The sequence below is a fragment of the Symphalangus syndactylus genome, chromosome 18, assembly GCF_028878055.3.
Source record: "Symphalangus syndactylus isolate Jambi chromosome 18, NHGRI_mSymSyn1-v2.1_pri, whole genome shotgun sequence".
NCBI classification, from domain to species: domain Eukaryota; kingdom Metazoa; phylum Chordata; class Mammalia; order Primates; family Hylobatidae; genus Symphalangus; species Symphalangus syndactylus.
In genome coordinates, this window is record NC_072440.2 from 20,292,299 (window position 1) to 20,314,432 (window position 22,134).

Below are 22,134 nucleotides of genomic sequence, written 5' to 3' on the forward strand. Positions count from 1 at the left end.
GTGTGGCAGGGACACAGAGGTGAGGAAGGCACCCCCACCCCTGCCAAGGAGGGAAGACAGATGTTCCAGAGGCGCCCTCCGTTAGTGACCATCCTCAAAGTTCGGCTGCGTCCTGTGCTGTTTTGGAACTCCATTTCTGGATCTGCAAAGGGAGAGAAGAGGACACACCCCTTTCCTCCGAGTGCCTTGAATACTCACTAAAGTGTTCCCCTAGCACTGCCCACTTCATTTTATTTCCTAGGCTTAGTTTTCTTTCATCTTTATAATGTTCCATGATTTTAATTTTTTTTTTTTTTTTTTGAGACGGAGTATCACTCTGTCACCCAGGCTGGAGTACAATGGCGTGATCTCAGCTCACTACAACCTCCGCCTCCCGGGTTCAAGCAATCACCATGTTGGCCAGGCTGGTCTGGAACTCCTGGCCTCAGGTGATCCGCCCACCTTGACCTCCCAAAGTGCTGGGATTACAGGCGTGATCCACCAAGCCCGGTTTAGGTTGTTACCTTTGAATACTTTGTGGACACTCATGTGGATGAGGGCCTGGCCTTGTCCCGTGTGGCCTTCTAGAAGGCCCAGTGCTCTAACCAGGGCCTGCTGTGAGGCATGCTGGGTCTTCAGAAGGCAGCCTGGCAGGACAGGTGGGAGGTTCTAAGTACACCATAGGGGCTCCCGTGTGACAGTTAATAGCAGTGCCAAGTCTGGGCCAGGTTGGGCCAATAACTGGGGGGCAACCTACCCTGTAGGCAAGGCCTTGCAGAGGAGGAAGTTTGGGCCAGAGAATACCTGCTGCCCTCTGGTGGTGTCTTTTTTAAAAAGGAATTTGGCTGGGCAGGGTGGCTCACACCTGTAATCCCAGCACTTTGGGAGGCCACGGTGGGTGGATCACCTGAGGTCAGGAGTTCAAGACCAGCCTGGCCAACATGGTAAAACCTCATGTCTACTAAAAACACAAAAATTAGCCGGGCTTGGTAGCGGGCACCTATAATCCCAACTACTTGGGAGGCTGAGGCAGGAGAATCACTTGAACCCAGGAGGCGGAGGTTGCAGTGAGCCAAGGTCATGCCACTGCACTCCAGCCTGGGTGACAGAGTGACACTCCATCTCAAACAAACAAACAAACAAAGGAATTTATAGGCTCAGATTTTTATAGGAAGCCGAGTTCCATTTAGGCCACATGGTATTTGAGGTGACATTGACACCTGGGGGCTTCGTCCAGCAGGCAGCGGGCTTCATGGTCTGGGTCCTAGGAAAGAGGACTCCCTGGAGAGATGGAGCCAGCTCCACCTTGGTAAGCATTGAGAACTGCAGGTAGAGAGTGGATCCAGGGCCAAGCCCTGGGGAGCCCCCTTATTGAAGGGGTGCATGGGGGAAAAGGAACCAGGAAGACAACCAGGAAGAAATGTCATAGAGGGAGGAGGAAGAGGAGAGCCACGAGACAGATGAGTCACAGAGGCTAAGGGAAGCAGACCCAGGAAAGGAGGCATGACCCACACGTCACATGCAAGGAGATGGAAGGTGCAGATGGGGCCACGATGCTGAGTGCTCATGCTCATGGAGCTCTCACCATGCTCCAGGCTCTGCTCCAAGCTCTGAGCGTCCTCACAATCACCCCTGGAGGTCTGTCCTATGACAGTCCTGTGTTACAGATGAGGACCCAGGAGAGGGAGGTGACCAAGGGCTCGTGGCTGGTGAAAGGCCTGTTGGAGGCAGCTGAGGCTGTGCCAGAGGTACTATCTGGGCCCCAGATTTCTTTTGGAGAACCACCTTCCGTTTTCTTCAGCCAGTAGACACAGGGCTCTGATTGATCTACGTGAAGTGGCAGATTCCATCCCAAGCCCCTCCAGTCTCACTGATGCATTCAGGGATGTTCACGTGGCCTAAATCAAGTCAGTGAGATCCACACCCAGGACTTTGAGAGAGAGGAGCTCTCTTTCTTTTGTGCTGAGCGTAAAGCTGAGGTGGTGAAGCCTGGAGCTGCTGCAGCCGTCTTGCAGGCATGAGGGGTAAACTTGTCTGAGACTTGGGACAATGCAAGTTGGGAAGTGGAGCTGTGCTCAGCCACAAGAGAGCTGGATGACAATGTGACTGTACCTGAAGCCGACATTACCCCTGAACTTTACCATTAGTAAGCCAGTGATTCCTTGCCTGCCTCACTGGTTTGGGTTGGTTTTTCTAGTTTGCCTCACTAGTTTAGGTTGTCATTAAATGAAAGCAAACTGTACCAGTTATCTATGGCCACAATTAAGCTGTGTAAGAAACCAAGAAACTTAGCAGCAATTGAGCTCATGAGACTGGATCAGTGTTTAGGCTGGACTTGACTAGGCAGTTTTTCTCGTCTCAGCTGGGCTCACACACGTTGGTCAGCTGGGATGACTGGGAAAACCAGGCTACATATGGAGGCCACCATGACAAACATTTGAGTCACTGTTGATGTTTTGCCTCTAGAAGCTCTTGGCCATCCAAATTCCAGGATAGGAATTTGAAAAGTGGTTGGTGAAACTGATGCAGGGTTGGGCTTTTCTGCAAACACTTCAAATAAACAGAATTGCAAGAAATGCATGCATATGAGAGAAGCTAGTTTGTTGCAGATTCTCTCAGTTCCGGTTTGTGTGCTGTTGCCTTGGGATTAGATCCAGGTGGTTAATTTTTAGCAGCAGACCTCACAGGTGCTGTGGGGTCCTTTTACAGACGTGGAAAATGGGTATAATGGGGAGGGACGTCTTTTAGCTCAGAGTTTGGCACAAAATAGGCACTTAATCAATAATGTCTGTAAATACTGATGATGATGATGATGATTCACCGTAGGACATGATTTAAGGGTTAACTTGATCTTAAACGGCATGTGGGTCACTATTGCCCTCTTCTGGCTAGGTAGGGTGTCTACATCTTCTCCACTTCTCAAGCCTGTGGAATTCAACCCTCACCCCAGCCCCACTCCAAGTACCTGAAGCAGGTACCTTTCTGGGCTTTGTGAGTGTGGCCAGAAGTCCAAGCAGTCCCAGCCCCCAGGTGTCAGACTGACGCATGCGTGACACTGCGAGTGGTCAGAAAACATGAGCCCTTGCTTTGGCCACCAGGACTGCGGTCATGCCTCCTTCCATCTCTGGGCCTCCGTCTCTCCATCTAACATGGAGGTTGCACAGCCACCCCACAGGGGACCATGGCAGAGCTCAAAAAGTGTCTGTTCAGCTGGGCGCGGTGGCTCACGCCTGTAATCCTGGCACTCTGGGAGGCTGAGATGGGCGGATCACGAGGTCAGGAGTTCGAGACCAGCCTGACCAACATGGTGAAACCTCGTCTCTACTAAACATACAGAAATTAGCTGGGCCTGGTGGCACGTGCCTATAATCCCAGCTACTCAGGAGGCTGAGACAGGAGAATCGCTTGAACCCAGGAGGTGGAGGTTGCAGGGGCCGAGATCACGCCACTGCACTCCAGCCTGGGCAACAGAGTGAGACTCTGTCTCAAAAAAGAAAAAAAAAGTGTCTGTTCCCACCAGCTGAGACTGTCTTTAGGACACACACAGGGGACCCCCAGGACAACTCCAGTGCCCACCCGGCCCAGAGGAAGCTCCTTGGAAGCCCCCACATCCCAAGGCTCCAGGCGCTGTCCAAGCACAAGTTCAAGGTTGGCTACATGGGAGGGAGATACCTGCTCCTGGGAGTCCAGAGAACCCGGTGCTGAGAGTCCAGGTCCAGAATCTACATGGCTGTGACCTTGGATGAGGCCTTTAGAACCTGACAGGAAAAATTACTGAGGCAGGAGCACTTATTTTGATGCCCCGGAGCAGAATTGTAGGAGAACCACTCCCTCTCTACAAAGGCACCAAAGCCTTCATCCAGATCCCCAAAAGGGTCCCTGCCCACCTGCAGGAGGGTGGGCGCCTCTGGTCCTAGGAGCCTGGCTCACTTCTGCTTCCTTCCACCAGACCTTGGCCCAGCATCTTCCACTTCCCAGCTGCTTCCACCTGTGGCTGGGAGACATGTCGTCCCTAAGTGAAGGTGCTCCCTGCAGCCCCCTCTCCCCACTGGCCATCCAGTCCTTGGGAAGGTCTTGCACCCCATGGATCCAGAAGCAAGGGTGTCTTTAGCAAGACCAGAGCCACCTGCTCCCACCCCTCCCTGCCCCAGAGCACCCACAAACCGGCCACACACGAACACAATTCAGACTTTGTAGCTGTTTTTATTATTAATACTATCTTCTCCTTTAAGCATCCCTTTAAGGGTGAAATGAAATCCAACCATTTACAGAGAAAATGATTTCAGAATGTACATATTGATTTTCCCTTACAAAAAAAATAATACTATTATTGATGTCCTTACATTATACATTTCCCAGGGTCCTGCCTTCTGCTTGGACAAGTCCTGTCTCCCCACCCAGACTTTCCCTGTTGCCCCCAAAGCTCTCCCGTGCTGCCCCTGGGAACCAACGTGACCCATGGGTGGACAAGACCAGCCATGCTTCCTGGATGCTTGGCATGGACAGGCCTCCTTGGGTCTAGGGGTCTCAGAGCCAGTTATTCCCACGAAGAAATGTGGACATGGGACATGGCAGCAGTGTGCCTGTGGTCACATTCAGCTTGGTTTCCCTTCATATTGAGGGAGTGGCCCTGGGTTCGTCTGCCCCCACCAAATTCCCAGTGTATGCTGTGATATGTGAAACTCTTCAATCCCGCGCCCCGGCCCCCACCCCTCTGACAGCTTTCCTCTCCACTGATGGCCAGACCTTCACTGCTGCTGCTGTGAACAGGCCCTGCCCCACTAGGTCTGTGAGGAAGGCAGAGCCTGGCAGCTCTGAGCTGCTCCTATCTTCCTTCCCTTAGCCCTGAGCCGGTGCCCTGGAGGGCATCCCACAGCAACTGAGGGTGTCAGGGGCGTGGGGGTGAGAAAGCTGCCAAGGAGGGAGGCCCCAGGCCAGGGCCTGGGCATGATCAGGAGCCCTGAGACTCCCTGTCTGTGGGGTGCAGCCTGGCCTGGATTGACCCAGAGCCACAGGGACCCCGAGATTTTGAGCCACCTCTCGACCCCAAGAGGAAACAGAAAGGAAGGCTGCTGTGACTTCAAAGGAGGAGTTCCATGGGGGGCAGTCCCCTGGATGGGAGCAAAGTGGCTCAGAGCCCCTCAGCCCACTTCACGCTTGCCCACCAGTGGCTGCTCTGAGGCCAGCTCCCCACACCATGCCCTCACTGGGCACTTAACCCAGACAGAGCTGTGGCAAGGAGATGCCCTCCTCTCCTGGCCCATCAGGAAACCCCCAACCATAAGACATCCGGAGAAAGCCCCACTGGAGGTGGGGGGAGGGGACGGGTGGGATGATGCGGCTGGGGCCGAGAGGGGCTGGGGAGGTAGTGGGCTCTCAGCTGCACAGCCCTCAGGTCAGGAGGATTCTCATTCCTCAGACTGAAAGACAGACAGACAGACAGACCTGCATCCCCTTTAGCTTTGCTTTCTAGGCTCCCCAAGGGCTTTCTGCCTCAGTCATTTTGGGGAGCTGCAGGAGGTGTGGCCACAGGCCCGAGGAAGAGGCCAGGCCTGGGCCTGGCCTCCCCCATCCACACACAAGCATGTATTTACAGGGACACAGCAATACAGACATGTACAAATACACACCAAGCATGCACCCATGCCCATAAATATACACACACACACACGCACAAACATGAGCCATTCCACAGGCCAACTCTGCAAACCGGCATCATTGGGTAGCGTCTGGGAGCCGAGGGGACGGGGTGTTTCCCCTTCCCACAGAGCTGCAGGCTCCTCACTGCCCCCAGCCCTGGGCTGCACAGTGAGGGAAACAGGAGCAAGCTGTTCCGGAAACTCAATGAGAGCTGGATCCGACGAATGAATTATTGATGCTCCCTCCCCCTCTTCCAGAGATGCTACTGGTCCCCCATATCCATTCTCTTCTCCTCCATCAATAAGAGAACTCCCAAGGTGAGGCCAGACACATGGCGGCCCCGCTGAAGACTACACTTCCCAGGTTCCCTTGCGGCTGCTTGTGGCCATGTGACTGAGCCCCAGCCAATGAGAGGCCAGCAGAGCTGAGCCTGCCAATTCTGGCTCATGCCTTTAGCAAAAAGTGGGTGTGCCCCTCTTGCCTACTTCTGCTTCCTCCAGGTTTGGATGCACACAGGAGGGTGGGTGCTGGAGCAGCCGCTGTGTACCCAGAATTGGAAGGTGCGTATGAAGAAACGCAGAGCTGCCCTACCAGCTCTGGGCCATCTCAATCTAGACTAATTAGAAACAAGCTTCCCTCTTGCTTAAACCACTGTATTTCAGGGTCTCCTAATCACAGCAGCTCAGACTCAACTCCAACAAAGACATCCCCACCAAGGCAAGCTATGAGGAATAGGAAGCATACAACTGGCCTTACTGTCCCTTCTTGGGCCCAAGACAGCCTCATGGCCCCTTCCTGGCCCCCAGCCAGCCTGCCCCAAGGAGGGGCACAACAGTGACTGCACCTGGGACAGTGGACAGCTGGGACTGGGTGTCAGAAGGAAGGGGTGATGGGGAGGGGGAGACGGATCCGTGCAGAGGCCTCATGTCAGTCTTCTCCTCCCCACTTCCCCCTCAAGGCCACACCTACAACTGGACTCTTGGCCTTGCAAGGACTGAGTGCACAGTCCACAAGACAGCAATGTGAACGGGAGAAGGAACGTCAGCGCCAGGTTTGGAACCAAAAGGAAAGCTCCTTAGGGTTCTCCAGGCCCCTGTGTTGGCTCACGACAGCCTGAGGGGTGCACAGAGACAGACTCAGGCACCAGCATCCCAGGGCAGCCAGGTCTTGTCCTTTGCGGCAGGGGGTGGAGTTCTGTCTCCCTCTGGCCCAGCACTTCTGACTACACTGCAAAGCATCCCTCAGCACCTCCTCTTGGTAGGATGTGGCTTTTTCATCTCTTTCCTCCCAGGTGTCCACGCTTCCTCCTGGACCCAAATGCATCTACTTACAGAGCCCTGGGTCCTCCTGGCAGGCCGGTCTCCCACACCGAGCCCAAGGCCCAGGGATGCCAAATGGTGGGCTTTTTCCCGGCCTGGCCACCCCCCAGAGGCTGCCTGGTGAGATCCTGCAGGCTCTCTTCCCCAATCCTGCCTGCCCTCCCCCACTACCCAGGAACCACCACGCACAGTCCAGTGGCACCTGCTGGCCACAGCTGTCTTGGCAGTCATAAGGGCCACCCAGACGTCACGGCCTGCGCCCTCTCCCAACAGGAGGGATGTTTTCTGAGCTCAAAGGCCTGACCCTTGATTCACAAGGGCTTCAGTGGGGAAACCCTACCCCCACCCCCACTCCCCACCCACTCCTGGTCCCCTCAAGAACCACGGAGCGGGCAGGAGGCAGGGAGATAGCGCTAGGGGCCACCGCCACCCCGGCCCTGCCACGAGCCCTATCAGATCATGCAGCCCTAGACTTCCGTCTCGTCCAGTTTGCCCCGGGTGGGCGGCCTTCCCTCGGGACCCCTGTGGCGCCGCCCGCCCGCCGCCGTGCTCCTGGGCTCCTGGTAGGGGTTGTCCAGCAGGTAGCGGAACCGGTCGTAGTTCTTCAGCAGGTACTTGGGCGCATACATGTGCTCGCTGGGGTCTGCGGGCGGGTACTCCTGCTGCGTGCCGTCGAACCAGCCCCCGGTGCGGATCAGGCCGCGGATGTAGTTCAGGTCCCGCTTGTCCTCGTAGTCACCCCAGCGTGGGAAGTCGCCATTCTGGGCAGACACGAGCTTGAAGTAGATGCCCTCGGGCGTGAAGCACCAGGAGCAGTGCCAGCCGGCGAAGTGCAGGGGGCTGCCCAGCGACCACTGCACCAGGATGTGGCCGGTGCGGTTCTCGTACTGCCTGAAGTTGGGCATGGTGTAGTACTGGCGGCGGCGCAGGCGGATGCCGTCCAGCCCGTACACTGCCTGCAGCATGTCCACCGTGCAGCCCGACACCACCTCCAGGGTGCCCGGCTGCTTCCAGAAGAAGCCGTAGAGCGACTTGCGCATGTGGAAGGCGAAGGGCTCGGTCCAGCCATCGTAGAGCTTGAGGAAGAGGACGCCGTCGCGGGCCGGGATCTCGTCCGCATCGTCAATTATGAAGACGTCGTCGGGCCGCAGGTTGCGCAGCCGTGAGACGCCGTCCTGGGTGAGGAAGGTGCGCAGGTAGTCGTCGGCGATCCAGCCGTCCTGTCGGCCGCCGGGCGGGAAGTGGTCCAGGAAGACGTAGAGTACCTTGTGGCGGATGTACTCGAAGGTGCCATTGGTCAGCATCTCCCGGAACTTGAGCGGCCGCGGCTCCCCGTAAGCCGTGAAGTTGGACTCGCACACCACAAAGGCGTCCACCACGTCGCCCAGCTCGTGGAAGCGCACGTCCAGCAGGTCGAACTCGTGGTTGACGTTGATGGCGTTGATGATGCGGCGCGGCACCTCCCTGGGCACCAGCCGCTCCTTGGTGGGCAGGTTGGAGTACTGCACCACGGTGGGCACGCCGCAGCTGGGTCCGTGCCAGCCGGGCAGGCACACGCACTCCACCCACTTGCGCCGCGCGCCCCGGCCCCCCGTGCGCTCCCGGGCGCTCAGCAGGTACCGGGGTGGCCGCCGGGCCGAGGAGCCGTTGGCCCCCTCAGGCTTCTCCTCCGGCCGTCCCGGGGGCGGCCTCTCCAGCACCTTGGTGCCGGGTTTGAAGCAGACGCCGCCGGCCTTGGTGCGCACGAAATACTCGGTTGTGTCCTCGGGCAGCACCAAGTCCACCCGGTGGAGCTCGTCGGCCGCCTTGCTGGGCGGCAGCGGCTGCAGCAGGGGCGAGTGGGAGTCGAGCGGGGTACGCAGCAGATCGGGGCCTCCTGGCTCGGGGCTGGCCTGGGGCGTGACCGGGGCATTGTTCCAGAAGAAGCTGGACACCAGGTTAGGGCTGAGGGAGGCCAGTTCTCGGGGGAAGGTGACATAGGACAGGGTCTTGAAGAAATGCAGGAAGGAGATGAGGCACAGGCCGGCCATACAGAACATGAGAAAGAGCTTGTAGCGTCTCATCTTCATCCTGCGGGAGAGAGAGAAGACAGCAGACTCATTAGGGCAGCCCAGGCTCCTTTCCTAGGAAGGGGACCTAGGAGGCCTCTGCTGCCACCTTGCTGGACAATGTGGTGGCCAGCACCTGCTGCCCCTGCATGGAGTGATCTCCTGCCCCCAAGAGTCAACTCGCGGTACCAAGGCCCCTGAAAGCTCCAGCACTGAGGACACCGCCGTGCTCCCATGGCTCTTCCCTGAGATCCCCAGGCCACCACTCTGCCCCCTCTGCAGCCTGCTCCTCCGCCTGGCCCACCCCACCATGACTGTACAGCTGCACTGCTAGGCTTGGCTCCAGGAGCAAAATGCGCCCTGGGAAAAGCTCAACCCGCAGTGCACGCCCCGCCCAAGGACAGAATGGGGAGAGCAGGCTGTAGGCTGCCCTCGTGGGTCCTGTCCCTCCCCTCCTATCTTCTTTTTTATGGACATACTGACAAACCTTTTGAATATTTTTTCACTGAAAAAACTCACAGGTCTCAAGGGAAAACACTTAATTCTAACATATTTAATGAATAAAATTAGGCCAGGCGTGGTGGCTCACGCCTCTAATCCCAACACCTTCAGAGGCCGAGGCAGGAGGATCGCTTGAGCCCAGGAGTTTGAGACCAGCTTGGACAACATAGTGAGACCCCATCTCTACAGAAAATTTAAAAATTAGCCAGGTGTGGTGCCATGTGCCTGTGGTCCCAGCTACTCAGGAGGCTGAGGTGGGAGGATCACTTGAGACCTCGAGGTTGAGGCTGCAGTGAGCCATGATTGCACCACTGCACCCCAGCCTGGACGACAGACTGAGATCCCATCTCAAAAACAAAATAAAATAAAAGTTCCCTTTCATTATCCCATGCCCTTTACTAATCTCCAGGCATAAAAATTTGAGGTCGGCCAGTGCAGTGGCTCACGCCTATAATCCCAGCACTTTGGGAGGCCGAGGTGGGCAGATCACAAGGTCAGGAGTTCGAGACCAGCCTGGCCAACATGGTGAAACCCCGCCTCTACTAAAAATACAAAAGTTAGCTGGGCGTAGTGGCGCATGCCTGTAATCCCAGCTACACCGGCTGAGGCAGGAGAATTACTTGAACCCAGGAGGCGGAAGTTGCAGTGAGCCAAGATCGCGCCATTGCACTCCAGAGCCTGGGCGACAAGAGCAAGACTCCATCTAAAAAAAAAAAAAAAAAAAATTGAGGTCTATCTCTGGCTTTATAAGCAATTTTTCTATTCTTGGTTTAATATTTTTCATAAATACTACCATATTGGACACTAAGTCTAACCAAGTTGTTTTCCTCAATCAATGATAGATTTAAAAGATTTGGGTATCAGTAGAAATAAATGTACCAGTTCCTTTTAAATCCCACATATTACATGGCTATTGTGAATAAATCACTCTGTATTCATGACTCATGATGTAACCATTTGCTATTCATTTATACAGTTTAATTTATCAATTAGTTTATGGCTGTGGAATGGAGATGCTTGTATATTCTCATTCTCCAATTTAAATAAGCTTTTTTTTTGTTTTTGTTTGTTTGTTTTTAAGACAGAGTCTCGCTCTGTCGCCTAGGATGAAGTGCAGTGGTGCGATCTCTGCTCACTGCAGCCTCTGCCTCCCAGGTTCAAGCAATTCTCTCACCTCAGCCTCCCAAGTAGCTAGGGTTACAGGCACACGCCACCACACCCAGCTAATTTTTGTATTTTTAGTAGAGATTGAGTTTCGCCATGTTGGCTAGACAGGTCTCGAACTCCTGACCTCAGGTGATCCGCCCACCTCGGCCTCCCAAAGTGCTGAGATAAGGCGTGAGCCACCATGCCTGGCCTAAATAAACTTTTAATTTTAGAATATTTGTAGATTATCAGAAAACGTGCAAAGATAGCACAGAGGCTTCCTCACGCACTTCACCCTATTGCTCCCAGTTTATACCACCATGGTACATTTGTCGCAACTAGGAAACGGACATCGGAATGTTACCATCAGCCAAACCCCACACTGGATTTGTATCCCTGGTTTTATGAATGAGCCGTGCAGCCACAGAGCACCTCCGACCGTAGCCATCCAGCTCATTTCACCCTTGAGTCTAGCCAGGTGGGCAGGCGGGCCAGGAGTTTACATCCATTTGACCAGTGAAGATGCTGGGTGGGGCCAAGTGAGACCAGTGACCTGTCCGGGGGGAACCCACTGAGTCACAGAAAAGGCTGAGACAGAAACCTTGCCTTTGGCATCTGGCACTGTCCTACCTAGATATTCTTAAAATGTTCCCATCTGTGGCTTCTCTTTATTTTTGATTCTTTCTCTGGGTCATGCTCTCCCCCTCACTTTTTTTTTGAGACATAGTCTCACTCTGTCACCCAGGCTGAAGTGCAGTGGTGAGATCCTGGCTCACTGCAACTTCCATCTACCGGGTTCACGCAATTCTCTTGCCTCAGCCTCCCAAGTAGCTGGAATTGCAGGTGTGTGCCACCATGCCCTGATAATTTTTGTATTTTTAGTGCAGATGTGGTTTCACTACGTTGGCCAGGCTGGTCTTGAACTCCTGACCTCAAGTGATTTGCCCACCTCAGCTTCTGAAAGTGCTGGGATTACAGGCATGAACCACCATGGCCAGCCTCCCTAGTTTTTAACTCTAAGGACAGCAAGGTAGGGTGGAAAGATAGGAACTTGGGTTAGGCGCGGTGGCTCACGCCTGTAATCCCAGCACTTTGGGAAGCTGAGGCAGGCGGATCACCTGAGGTCAGGAGTTTGAGACCAGCCTGGCCAACATGGTGAAACCCTGTCACTACTAAAAATACAAAAATTAGCTGGGCATGGTGGTGGGCACCTGTAATCCCAGCTACTCGGGAGGCTGAGGCAGGAGAATCGCTTGAACCAGGGAGGTGGGGTTGCAGTGAGCCGAGATCGCACCACTGTACTCCAGCCTGAGCAACAGAGTGAGACTCCGTCTCAAACAAACAAACAAACAAACAAAAAAACAAGGCTCCTAATCATTCTGAACCTTAGTTTCTCCATCTGTGAAATGGGAACAGAGTTCCTGGCATGCAGCATGTGCTCAATAAGCTCTTGTTCCTTTCAATGCTCAAGGCTGGATGCCCCCAATTTAATTTTCTCCCAGTCACATGGTCATAAGGCACAGAATCACAACACAATTGATCTAGAAATCTTAAGGACTATCTCCTCCAACTCTTTCATTTTATAGGGGAGGAAACCAGGACCTAGGGGCCTTCAGGGACCTGCTCAAAGTCACAACAGAGCTGGAGTGTGAAGCGGGCAGCTGGGCTCCTGCACCAGGTGCCCCTCATGGCCTCAGCTTGCGAGGAGTCCTGAGCAGGCTGGTAAGAAGCAGTCGAGCTGCTGATCCCAACAATCAGGGCAGCGCTTGCCCCATTCGAGCTCAGATATCCCTCCTCCAGTAAACGCCTGCCCCCCTGGAGCTGCCCACACGGAGTGGGCGCAGCTGACTGCAGGCAGGTAGAACAATCTGAGGTAGGGGCCTGACCTCTGCTAAATGTCCCAGGGCAGAGCTGGGGCTTTTCGCCACCGGCGTTTGGAAGGAGGGGCTGCTCCTTGATAACATTTTGAAGTGGGTCTTCTGCACTTCATTCTCCATTTTGGATTCCAGCCCTTGTCTGGCAAAGTGAGACCAGTTGGGCTGGACCAGCAGGGTGAGCAAAAGGGGCTAGGAGTTCCTGCTGCGGCCAGGACCAGGCACAAGGCAATACTGCAGCCGTGGTTAGCATGGCGGAAGCTTCCAGAGCAACTTACTCCTGGGGTTTCAGGACTTGGAAAGGCAGCCTGGATCCTTCTGGTGGGCTATTTTTCTTTCTTTTTTTTTTTTTTTTTTTGAGATGGAGTTTTGCTCTTGTTGCCCAGGCTGGAGCGCAATGGTGCAGTCTCGGCTCATCACAACCTCTGCCTCAAGCAATTCTCCCGCCTTAGCCTCCTGAGTAGCTGGGATTACAGACATACACCACCACACCGGCTAATTTTGTATCTTTAGTAGAGGTGGGGTTTCACCATGTTGGTCAGGCTCATCTCGAACTCCTGACCTCAGGTGATCCACCCGCCTTGGCCTCCCAGAGTGCTGGGATTACAGGTGTGGGCCACTGTGCCTGGCCTTAGTGGGCTATTTTTCTGTACTTGGGACCTGCCTCTGTGGGGGACACTCTAAATTACCCAACTGGTGTAAGCTATGTGGCAGGCATGGCCTGGGGCTGCCATTCAGACTCTAAATCCCCTGGCAGCATGAACAAAGGCTTTAGCAAACGAGGTAAGAGGAACTCAGAGAGGCAAGGAAACAGCCTGCTTGACGTAAAGGGCCTCCGTGGACCTGCTGAGGTCAGATTGACCCAGCTGCCCCTTGGCTGGCTTTCCGGATCTGGTTACTCACAGCCAGCTATGCCCTTCTGAGCACGGACTCACCAGTGCTTGGGAGCTCCCCTCTCAGTCACTGGAGCCTTCAGGGCAGGGCCCCTTAATAAGGCCTCAGTCTGGGTTGCTGCTGAGAATCAAGGATCTGAGCATGTTTCCCTCATCATTCAGGCTGCTAGGAGGCTCAGAAGCACACAGTGGTCAGCCCAGAGCATGTCAACAGCACCTCACAGACAGCATTTTCTTGGACCCCTTCACTTGTAGCTGCCCGTATAGTTTCAATCCTTTTCAGCTCAATTCCTTTTTGTCTTTTCATTTTTTTTTATTGAGACAGCATATAAATAAAATGGAATAAATAAGCACTGGCACTCAGGGTCTCATTTAAATCTCTCAGGCACTCTGGTAGGTTATTTAAACTGCCCTGTTTTAACAGATGGAGAAAACGAGACTCAGAAAGATGGCAAGACTTTCCCCAAAGGACATCATTAAGGAGGCGGCTGAGTCAGGACTTGAACATAAGTTCTGGTTCTCAAGCCAGTGCCTCTCTCCCTCATGACAGCTGAGACCACCAGATCCCTCTGTAGTGCAGGTGGCCCAGCTGTGGGCTAAAGCCATGGAACCAAACTGGGCCCCAGTTGGTGGCATTTCAGCTTCCATTACAAAGCTTCATCAAAGCTGGGCACAGTGGCTCATGCCTCTGGAATCTCTGCACTTTGGGAGGCCAAGGTGGGCAGATTGCTTCAGTCCGGGAGTTCAAGACCAACTTGGGCAACATAGCTAAACCCCGTCTCTACAAAAAAAAAAAAAAGTTAGCAGTGCCTACTTTCTAGCAGTGCCAGGCATGTAGAACTACTACATGCCTGTAGTTCTAGCTACTTGGGAAGCTGAGGTGGGAAGACTGCTTGAGCCCTGCAGGTCAAGGCTGCAGTGAGCTGAGATCACAATTCTGCACTCCAGCCTGGGCAGGGGAGTGAGACTCTTATCTCAAAAGCAAAAATAACAAAGCATTGACAAACCATCAGGTGTAACAGTAAAACTATCACTGAGGATGACATGCCAGACACTGTCCTAAGCTTATTACACACGTGACTGTACTGAATCCTCCCAACACGAAGCAGGTACCCTTGTATAAGGAAACCAAGGCCAGGGAGATGATGTCGCATTGCACAATAGAAGGATCATACTGGATCCTATAGGGTCAATCATGGGGTTGTATCCAGTGGTAAAGCTGTCCTGAGCCCCTTCCAGCTGCCACGTTCAACCCAGGTAGTGACAGGGCCCCTGAGGAGTCCACCTGTGACCAGTGAAGACAACCCAGTGGATGGTGCAGCCCCTGGGGCATTTGATCCATACAACATGCCACAGGGTGCTCACCCAACCCATGTCACTCATTCACTCAGCAACGATTTTGCCAGAGCCCCGTTTGCCAGGCACCTCGGTGGGTACTGGGAACATGGGGAGACAGGACGGACCAAAATCCCTGCCCTCAGGGAGCCTGCTCCACACCCAGCAGGGTAGGGAGCCTGCGTAAACTGCAAACACACGAGTCAGCTGGGAAAACTGCGTGCCCAAAGAGGCCGTGCTCCGGAGAAAGACAAAGCGGGTAATGGGCAGGAGCGAGTGCGTCATATGTCCGGTGATGAAATGGAGTGGGCAGGGCAGGCTCACCGAGGAGGCGACGTGAGCAGAGACTCCACGCGGGAGAGGGCGCCAGGGAAGAATGTTCCAGGCGGAAGGCACAACCAGTGCCCTGGCAGGAGTGTATGTGTGCCAGTGAAGAACAGCAAGGCGGGTGGGATGGAGCAAGTGAGGGACATGGGGGGCAGGGAACAAACCCAGATCACAGGGCCTGGAGCCATGGTTAGAAATGTGGCTTTCACTGGAGGATTCAGAGAAGGGAGGCCATGGCCTGACCTTGGTGTGAATGGCTCACTTTGGCTGCTCTGCTGAGAATAAATGGGTGTTTCAAGGACAGGGCAGGGGAAGCCAGGAGGCCACACTGAACTACCCAGGTGAGTCAGGTTGGCTTCCACCAGGGTGTAGGGTGTAGAGTGTGCTCAGATTCTGCTGGATTTGCTGAAGAGCTAGATGTGAGCAAGCAGCACAGTGGGTGGCCCCAGGAACTGGAAGAATGGACCAGCCCTTGACTGGGGTGGAGGAGGCTGGCCCTATCCGGCAGACCTGGGGCTTGCAGCCAGCATCTGTCTCTGCAGGGCCCAGCCCTAACCACTACTTCTCCTCCTGCAGACACCAACAGTGAGACCGGGCGTGAAGGACATGGCCAAGGTCAAACATTGGCTAGCAGCAGGTCCTGGGCTAACCTTTGTCTCTAGATCCAAACCTCAGGTCCTTTCTGCAGCATACTGTCTAGAAGCTTCACCTGAGGGATGGGCGGGGTGGGATATGCTTTATGTCTGTGGTCCCCCTGTGGCCTCAAAGCACTGTGGGGGACATCACCCAGCTCACCAGCCCACTGTCCCACTCCCACCCACTTCCCTGGATATATGTGGCTTGAGGTCCTCCAGCAGCTCAGGAAGCCAGGAGGGTCACTGTGGTTAGGACCTACCTGGAGAATAAGGTTAGCTGAGCGAGGGCTTGGGGCCTCCCCTGGGCTGGGCACCCTCTGTGACCCAGGCAGGCAGCTCTCTGAGGACAAAACCCCTCTCCAGCTCCTTCCCACCACCAAGGCTAATCTCTGTTAGCGCAGATGCCATACTCTGGCCCTTACTCAGTTCGTTAAAATTCACCTAGTATTTCTCAGATGCCTGCTCTGTGCCAAGATAGCCTCCCTGGAACCAAAGCACCTGCCTCTGCCCCAAGCCAGAGCCCATCCCGAACTCTCCCAACCTCCCCCAGCTCCTCATCATCATCGACGTTCCTATAGTCACTATGAACAGAGCAGGTCACCTGACCTCTCTCAGCCTCAACTCTTCCATGTATAAAATGGGTATCATTATCTCTGCCCTGCTTATTTCAAGTGAGAATCAGAGATCTATCCACAGCCCCAGCCCCAGTCAACACTAGGCTCATTTTCCCCTAGATGTCTGTCTTCCCAGCTGGCATATAAGCTCCCTGGAGCAGGGAATGTACACAGCAGGTGCTCAATGAGACCACCCCGCACTGCCCTGGGCCTCCACAATGCCCTCACCATCACTTCCATGTGCTCGGACTCCCCAGTTAAAATCCCAGCTCTGCCACTCCTATCTGTGTGGCCTTATGCAGCTTAACCACTTTTCTGTACCTCTGTTTTCTCATCGATGAGATGCCTAGCACACAGTAAGCACTCAATGATAAGTGCTAGCTCTTCTCTCTATTACTTTTCCCCAGCCTGGCAGAGAAGAGAAAGAGTGAGCCTTTAGGTGGGGACACACCAGAAGCAGAAGCTTGGAGGTGAGTCCCTGGCAGGGCCTCAGCCTAGGTGGGTGCTGTCCTATCTCAGGGCAACAGGGAGCAAAACCTAAACCTGCTGTGGGGAGGGGCCAGGGGCTGGGAAGCCACGCCTCCTGAGACTCCAAGAAAAGGGGGGCTTGAGGCTCCACCCCCACCCCACTGCCAGACACCCTGTGAGTTGCGCCCAGCTTCAGGGGCCTGTGCCTTTTTAAATTTTTTTAGACAGGGTTTTGTCTTACTTTGTCACCCAGGCAAGCTGGAGTACAGTGGGGTGGTCAAGGCTCACTGCAGCCACAAACTGCTGGGTTCAAGTGATCCTCCCACCTCAGCCTCCTAAGTAGCTGGGACTACAGGTGTGTGCCACTACTCGGCTGATTTTTTAAACATTTTTTTGTAGAGAGGAGGTCTCCCTACATTGCCAAGCTGGTCTCGACCTCCTGGGCTCAAGTGATACCTCGGCCCCCCAGTGTTGGGATTGCAAGCGTGGGCCACCACCTCTGGCCGGGCCTGGGTCTGTTGGGATAGGTGGTAGAGCATGGGCCAGGTGCTTCCTGGCAGCCAGGTAATCCTGGAAGAGGGAGGCCGAGGCCGACCTAGGATGGCAGCAGGCAGGCCTCAGGCAGTGGCCATGGCCCGGAGGGTCTGAGCTGGACAGATTTCCTTCCTTCCCTCCCTCTTCCCACTTCTTGTGCCATTTTTCTCTAGCTCTGCTTGGAAGCCTGACGGGCTGTGAGGGAGGGAAGCTGATGAGCCCAAGCTCTGTGACCCAGCCATGACCTCATAGTCAGGACTCAGGTGGAGCCCAGCCAGGGGCTTCTGGCCAGGGAGAAGGGAGGTGCTCCCTGGAGGCCACTGGCTGTGATCGTGGGAGCTGGCCAGGCAGGTAGCAGCCTCCCAGGCGCAGACTCACACTGACAGCTGTCACTTGGTGAAGGGTGGCTCCTGTGGAGCTCTCCGTGGTCCTGAGCTTGCCTGCGCTGGCCAGAGTCCTAGCTCAGTCCCCAGGGTGCCCTTGTCTGGCCTCACCCTGGCCCCTGCCACCCTCCTCCGTGGTTCAGACAGCTCATGTCTTAACAGCCACTTCCCCTGTCCACCACCCTCTGGCCCCTTCTCCGCCTTCCCCTCAACACCTGATGTCTGGTGTCTTCAGCTGGGGGACAGCCACAGGCACTCAACTCCTCCAACTGGGAGAAGGGGCCAGCTATCACGTGTCCAGCAGTAGGCAGGCCCAACACCCAGTGGGCACTCAGGGCATCCCTGGAATGTCCATGAGGGGCATTTTGGAGGATGCCAGAAACCACCTCAGTCTCCACTTCTGGGCAGGAAGTAGCCCATCCACTGCCCTCAGCCCTGGTACACCTCGGGGTGGACCCGCACTACCTCTCCAGGAGTTAGTTCATCTGCATGAAAGGGCTTCGTGCTGAAGCCCGTCTCCCTGTGCTCACCTTCCACTCGGCCTGGTCCTGCCCCATGTGACCTGAGGGCTCTGCCACCTCCAAAAGGAAGGCAGGAGGCACATCTTTGTGGCAATCCCTGCCATGTACAGCAGCTCCTGGGGCACAAGGTAGGCCAGTGGCCGCAATGGCCAGATCTGAACACTGCTGTGGCCTTGGCAAGTCACTCTGCCTCCCCGTGCCTCAGTTTCCCCCTCCATGATACGGAGGTATAACCGTTTCTATCTCACAGGGTTGTTGTGAGAGTTGAGTGAGTTAATCCCTGCAAAAAGCTAGGGACCATGCCTAAACACACAACAGATGCCCAGGACACACCGGCTCCACTGTTACTGGAAGTCTGGAGGATTTGGTTTGAATCCCAGTGCCATGACTTACTTGCTGTGTGCCCTCTGGCAAGTTACTTAGCCTCTCTGGTCCTCGGTCTTCTCCGATCTAAAAGGAAGATGTCACCCTCTGTTTTACAGTCCTGTGGGAGACCTGGCTGAGCCATGGTGTCAAAGCATTCTGCATGGAGCCTGGCCATTGGCAGAGGTTCTATAAATGCATGGTTTTTTTTTTTCTTTCCTTCCATTTGGGTTTCCTGCTGGACGACCAAATGCAGATGACCCCCTGAATATGCCAGGCCTTGCTCCTGACTGGCTTTATTACCTTTAAGAAAGGTAACAAAGACACCTTTGTTAAGGTACAAAGGGGGGTGGGCCAATTGGGGGGCTGCTTAACCCTGACTGGCAGCCCCAGCCTGCAGGGCCTTTCTCAGTAACTCACCAGGCATTCAGGACCTAAGGCCAGAATCTGGGGAATCCGGCCCAGCCAAGGCCTGCAGACTCCTCTCCTGGGTCCAGAGGGCCTTTGAGTAAGAATTTGATCCAAGCCTTCACCCCAGGCCAGTGCCTCTGCATGTCCACTCCCATGGGCCGCCCATTCCAATCCCTTTGGGCTGCTAGAAGTTCTTCCTTCTGTTGACCTTCATCAGTTTCCCTGGAGCTTCCGCTACTGGTTCCTTCCCTGGGGTATGGCAGAGGGAGTCGGCATCTCAGGGGTCAGAAGACAGTGAGCACCTCCCCTGGACTCTGAGACTAAATGCAGCTTGAGGTTTCAGGATCCCATATGGGGAGACAGGTAGAGGCGGTGGCACAGAACATGGCCGATCCTGGAGTCCCGGCGAGACTGGAGAAACAACTGCTGCTCTGCTGTCCTCCCCTCTCATCATCTGACTCACTCCTTTGACTGACACCCATCCACAGGGAAGCCTACACAAAGTGGTCACTCTGCAGTCGACGTATCATCCCAGCTACTGGTGGTCATCGGGGACGCAGCTATGTGTGACTCCATTTTGCAGATGACAACATGGAGGCCTCAAGAGGTTAAGTGACGTGCTCAGCCACACACAGCTGGTGGGAATGGAACAGATGGAAACTGAGACTCCCCAAGCTGACAGGCAGACTACGGATCTGGGGGTTCTGCTCCAGGCTCAACACAAGTGGCCTGGGCGAGGGAGGGCCTGGTAGACCAGGACACCCAGCACCGGGGAATTCTGCTTCCCTAGCAGGCTCAGAGGGAAGAAGTCTGCTTCAGGGGCCAGGCCTGGTCAAAGACTCCATCTTCCCTGGATGGCCAGAGTCAAATCCTTGCAAATCCCGTTCAGCATGGAGCAGGTGAGACAGCTTCTGCTGTGCCCCCCCCCCATGGATGAAGAAACTAGACCAAGAGAGGAGAGACAGAGCTACAAGGGGAGCAGTTCTTAGATTACGCAGGCAGGGTTCAGGGAAGACAGGGTGCCCAGGCCACCAGAATACCCACGAGAGTCTGGGCCTCACAGAGTCAGCCCCACTCTCTGCTGGCTCAGCTGCAGGGTGGAGGCCTTGCCAAAGGCTCAGCCCAAGACCCATCCCAGGAGCCCTTTCCATGGCAACCCCACCCCTCCCCCACCTCCTGTCACTGTGCACCACTCTCTCCCCTCCAAACCCATCCCCATCAGCTCCCTGCAGGCTGCCTGAGGACTTTCCCACGGAGTGGCCGGCAAGTGCCTGGGAAAGTTGGTTCCCAAAGCTGGGATCTATCCCTGTTAGGACCCCGCCCCTCCTGCACTGGTCACTGGTCCATTCAGGACATCACCTCCTCATCCCCAGAGGCTCATTCCATAATGTTTTTGTTTTTGTTTTTTAGAGACAAGACCTGTGTTACCCAGGCTGGATGTGAATTCCTGGACTCAAGCAATCCTCCCATCTCAGCCTCGTGAGTAGTTGGGACTAGTCTCACACCACCATACCCAGCTTAATTTAATTTGAATTTTAATAGCTGCATGCTCTAGTGGCTCCTACATTAGACTGTGCAGTTTAGACTGAACGGGGAGGGTAGGAGGCAAGGAGTCAACCGCGTCCACTGCGCCAGCACCGCTGGAGAGACGGGGCTGCACTGAGGGAGGACCCTCATGGGGACAGTCACGGAGCTGGAGCAAGGGAGCATCCCAGGGCGCCAAGCCTGAGAGATGGCCCGTGATGAAGGGGAGGGCCAGGGGCGGGGCAGTGGTGAGCTGATGTCAAGGTCTTGGCTGAGAGGGGCTCACAGAGCATTGGTTAACTACAGGAGAGAGGGATGCAGCTCTGGGGGGCTGCCTGACACAAGGGTGCAGGGGCATTAGGCAGGTGACTGGCAGAAGGAGACCTCGGGAGGGGAGGTGGGCTAAAGGCGGGCCTCAGGGCCTGATATACAGATGTACAGACACATCCCATGGACTGGTCCCATGGGCACTGAGGACAGCTGTTTCCCAGCCATGTCCCTGGAACTCCCCTCCAGGTGTCCCGGGACCTGAGAGAGAGGTGGAGTGAAGGGGGAGAGAAGACAAAGCCCAGGGACTCGCCCCCAAAAAACACAATCAAAAAGATGCTCCCAGCTTTTCAATTTCAGACCCTGAGTTCCTCGCAAGATTTTGTTTGAAGGAAAGCTTCTATAGTATTAAAAAAAAAAAGCCTGGCAAGCCCTGCTGTGAATTCATCCCCCACTCCACTCCACCGGCAGGGAGATGGAGGCCCTGAGGAGGGGGTGATTGGTGGAGGCCACACCACAAGCAGAACCCAGGCCTGACTCCAGGAAGGCAGGGGCGCTGGGCTGGGGCTTTTCCATCTTGGATCTTCAGCCCCCCGAGTCCAGGCAGAGAGGGACCTTACCAGGGAGCAGAGGGCGGATGTCCCACCCAGGGCTAGCGGTGCATGTGCACATTTCAGGAGGGCCGGAGGGCTCTGACTGCCTCTTACACACAAAGCCTGGAATGGAGAGACGTAAACTTGGCCTGGGGGAACAGGCCAGGCCAGAAGTGGGCAGTGGCTCCTGCCCGAAGCGCCCAGAGCAAACATTCAGTGAATGTTTGGGATTAGCCAGAGGAATGAGTACTGCTGGTGGCATTTCAGGCACAGGGCTCTTTATCTCTCAGGGAGAGGGTCACCCTCAGAAGAGAGCCCCCTCTGCAGGGCCACACAGGACCACGGACCTGCTGTGTGCAGAGCCAGGAGGCAGTGGGAGCCCGTGGGGGCTGGGCCAGTGTGCAGGGAAGGTGCTTGGGGCTGTGAGAGGGTTGGGGGTGATGTGAAGACTGTAGCACTACTGGCCTCACTTCATTCCACCCCCACAGGCACACAGGGCCTCAAATTCGCAGCTGGCAAGTGACAGCAGCAGAGTCCACACCCACCTGCAGCCTTGGGGCTTCTCAGAGTTTCAGGGGCAAAGTCCAGGCTGCTGCTTTCAGCCTTGCCCAAAGCAAGGGCGCCTCTCACCCCCACTGCCATCAGGACCCCATGGGCCTGCCATTTGCAGGTCACTGGGCTCTCCAGCTCTGGTAGATGATTGGATCCACTGCCCAGGAAAGCTGCATCTGCCCATCCTGCCAACCTCCTAAGCCCCTC

At 55.2% G+C, this 22,134-nt stretch overlaps 1 protein-coding gene and 1 long non-coding RNA gene across 12 annotated transcripts in view; one reads left to right on the forward strand and one right to left on the reverse strand.

The window, feature by feature from the left end:
* Positions 1-4,162: 4,162 nt before the first annotated feature.
* Positions 4,163-22,134, reverse strand: part of MGAT3 (beta-1,4-mannosyl-glycoprotein 4-beta-N-acetylglucosaminyltransferase) — a 44,899-nt gene continuing 26,927 nt past the window's right edge. For 5 of the 11 annotated variants that reach the window (XM_055254234.2, XM_055254229.2, XM_063622950.1 and 2 more), the window contains exon 2: positions 4,163-9,008. In XM_055254234.2, coding sequence (XP_055110209.1) covers positions 7,406-9,007 — 1,602 coding nt within the window. In that variant the 5' untranslated portion in view covers position 9,008 and the 3' untranslated portion in view covers positions 4,163-7,405. Of the gene's footprint in view, positions 9,009-9,413; positions 10,191-12,836; positions 14,182-18,226; positions 18,573-18,610; positions 18,883-19,000; positions 19,627-22,134 lie in introns of those variants that run through there. The other 6 variants (XM_055254233.2, XM_055254232.2, XM_055254231.2 and 3 more) reach the window with 5 other exon arrangements.
* Positions 19,620-21,196, forward strand: LOC129468544 (uncharacterized). Its single transcript, XR_008652697.2, has 3 exons — positions 19,620-19,890; positions 20,402-20,470; positions 21,032-21,196. It is a non-coding gene; the product is annotated as an uncharacterized lncRNA (long non-coding RNA).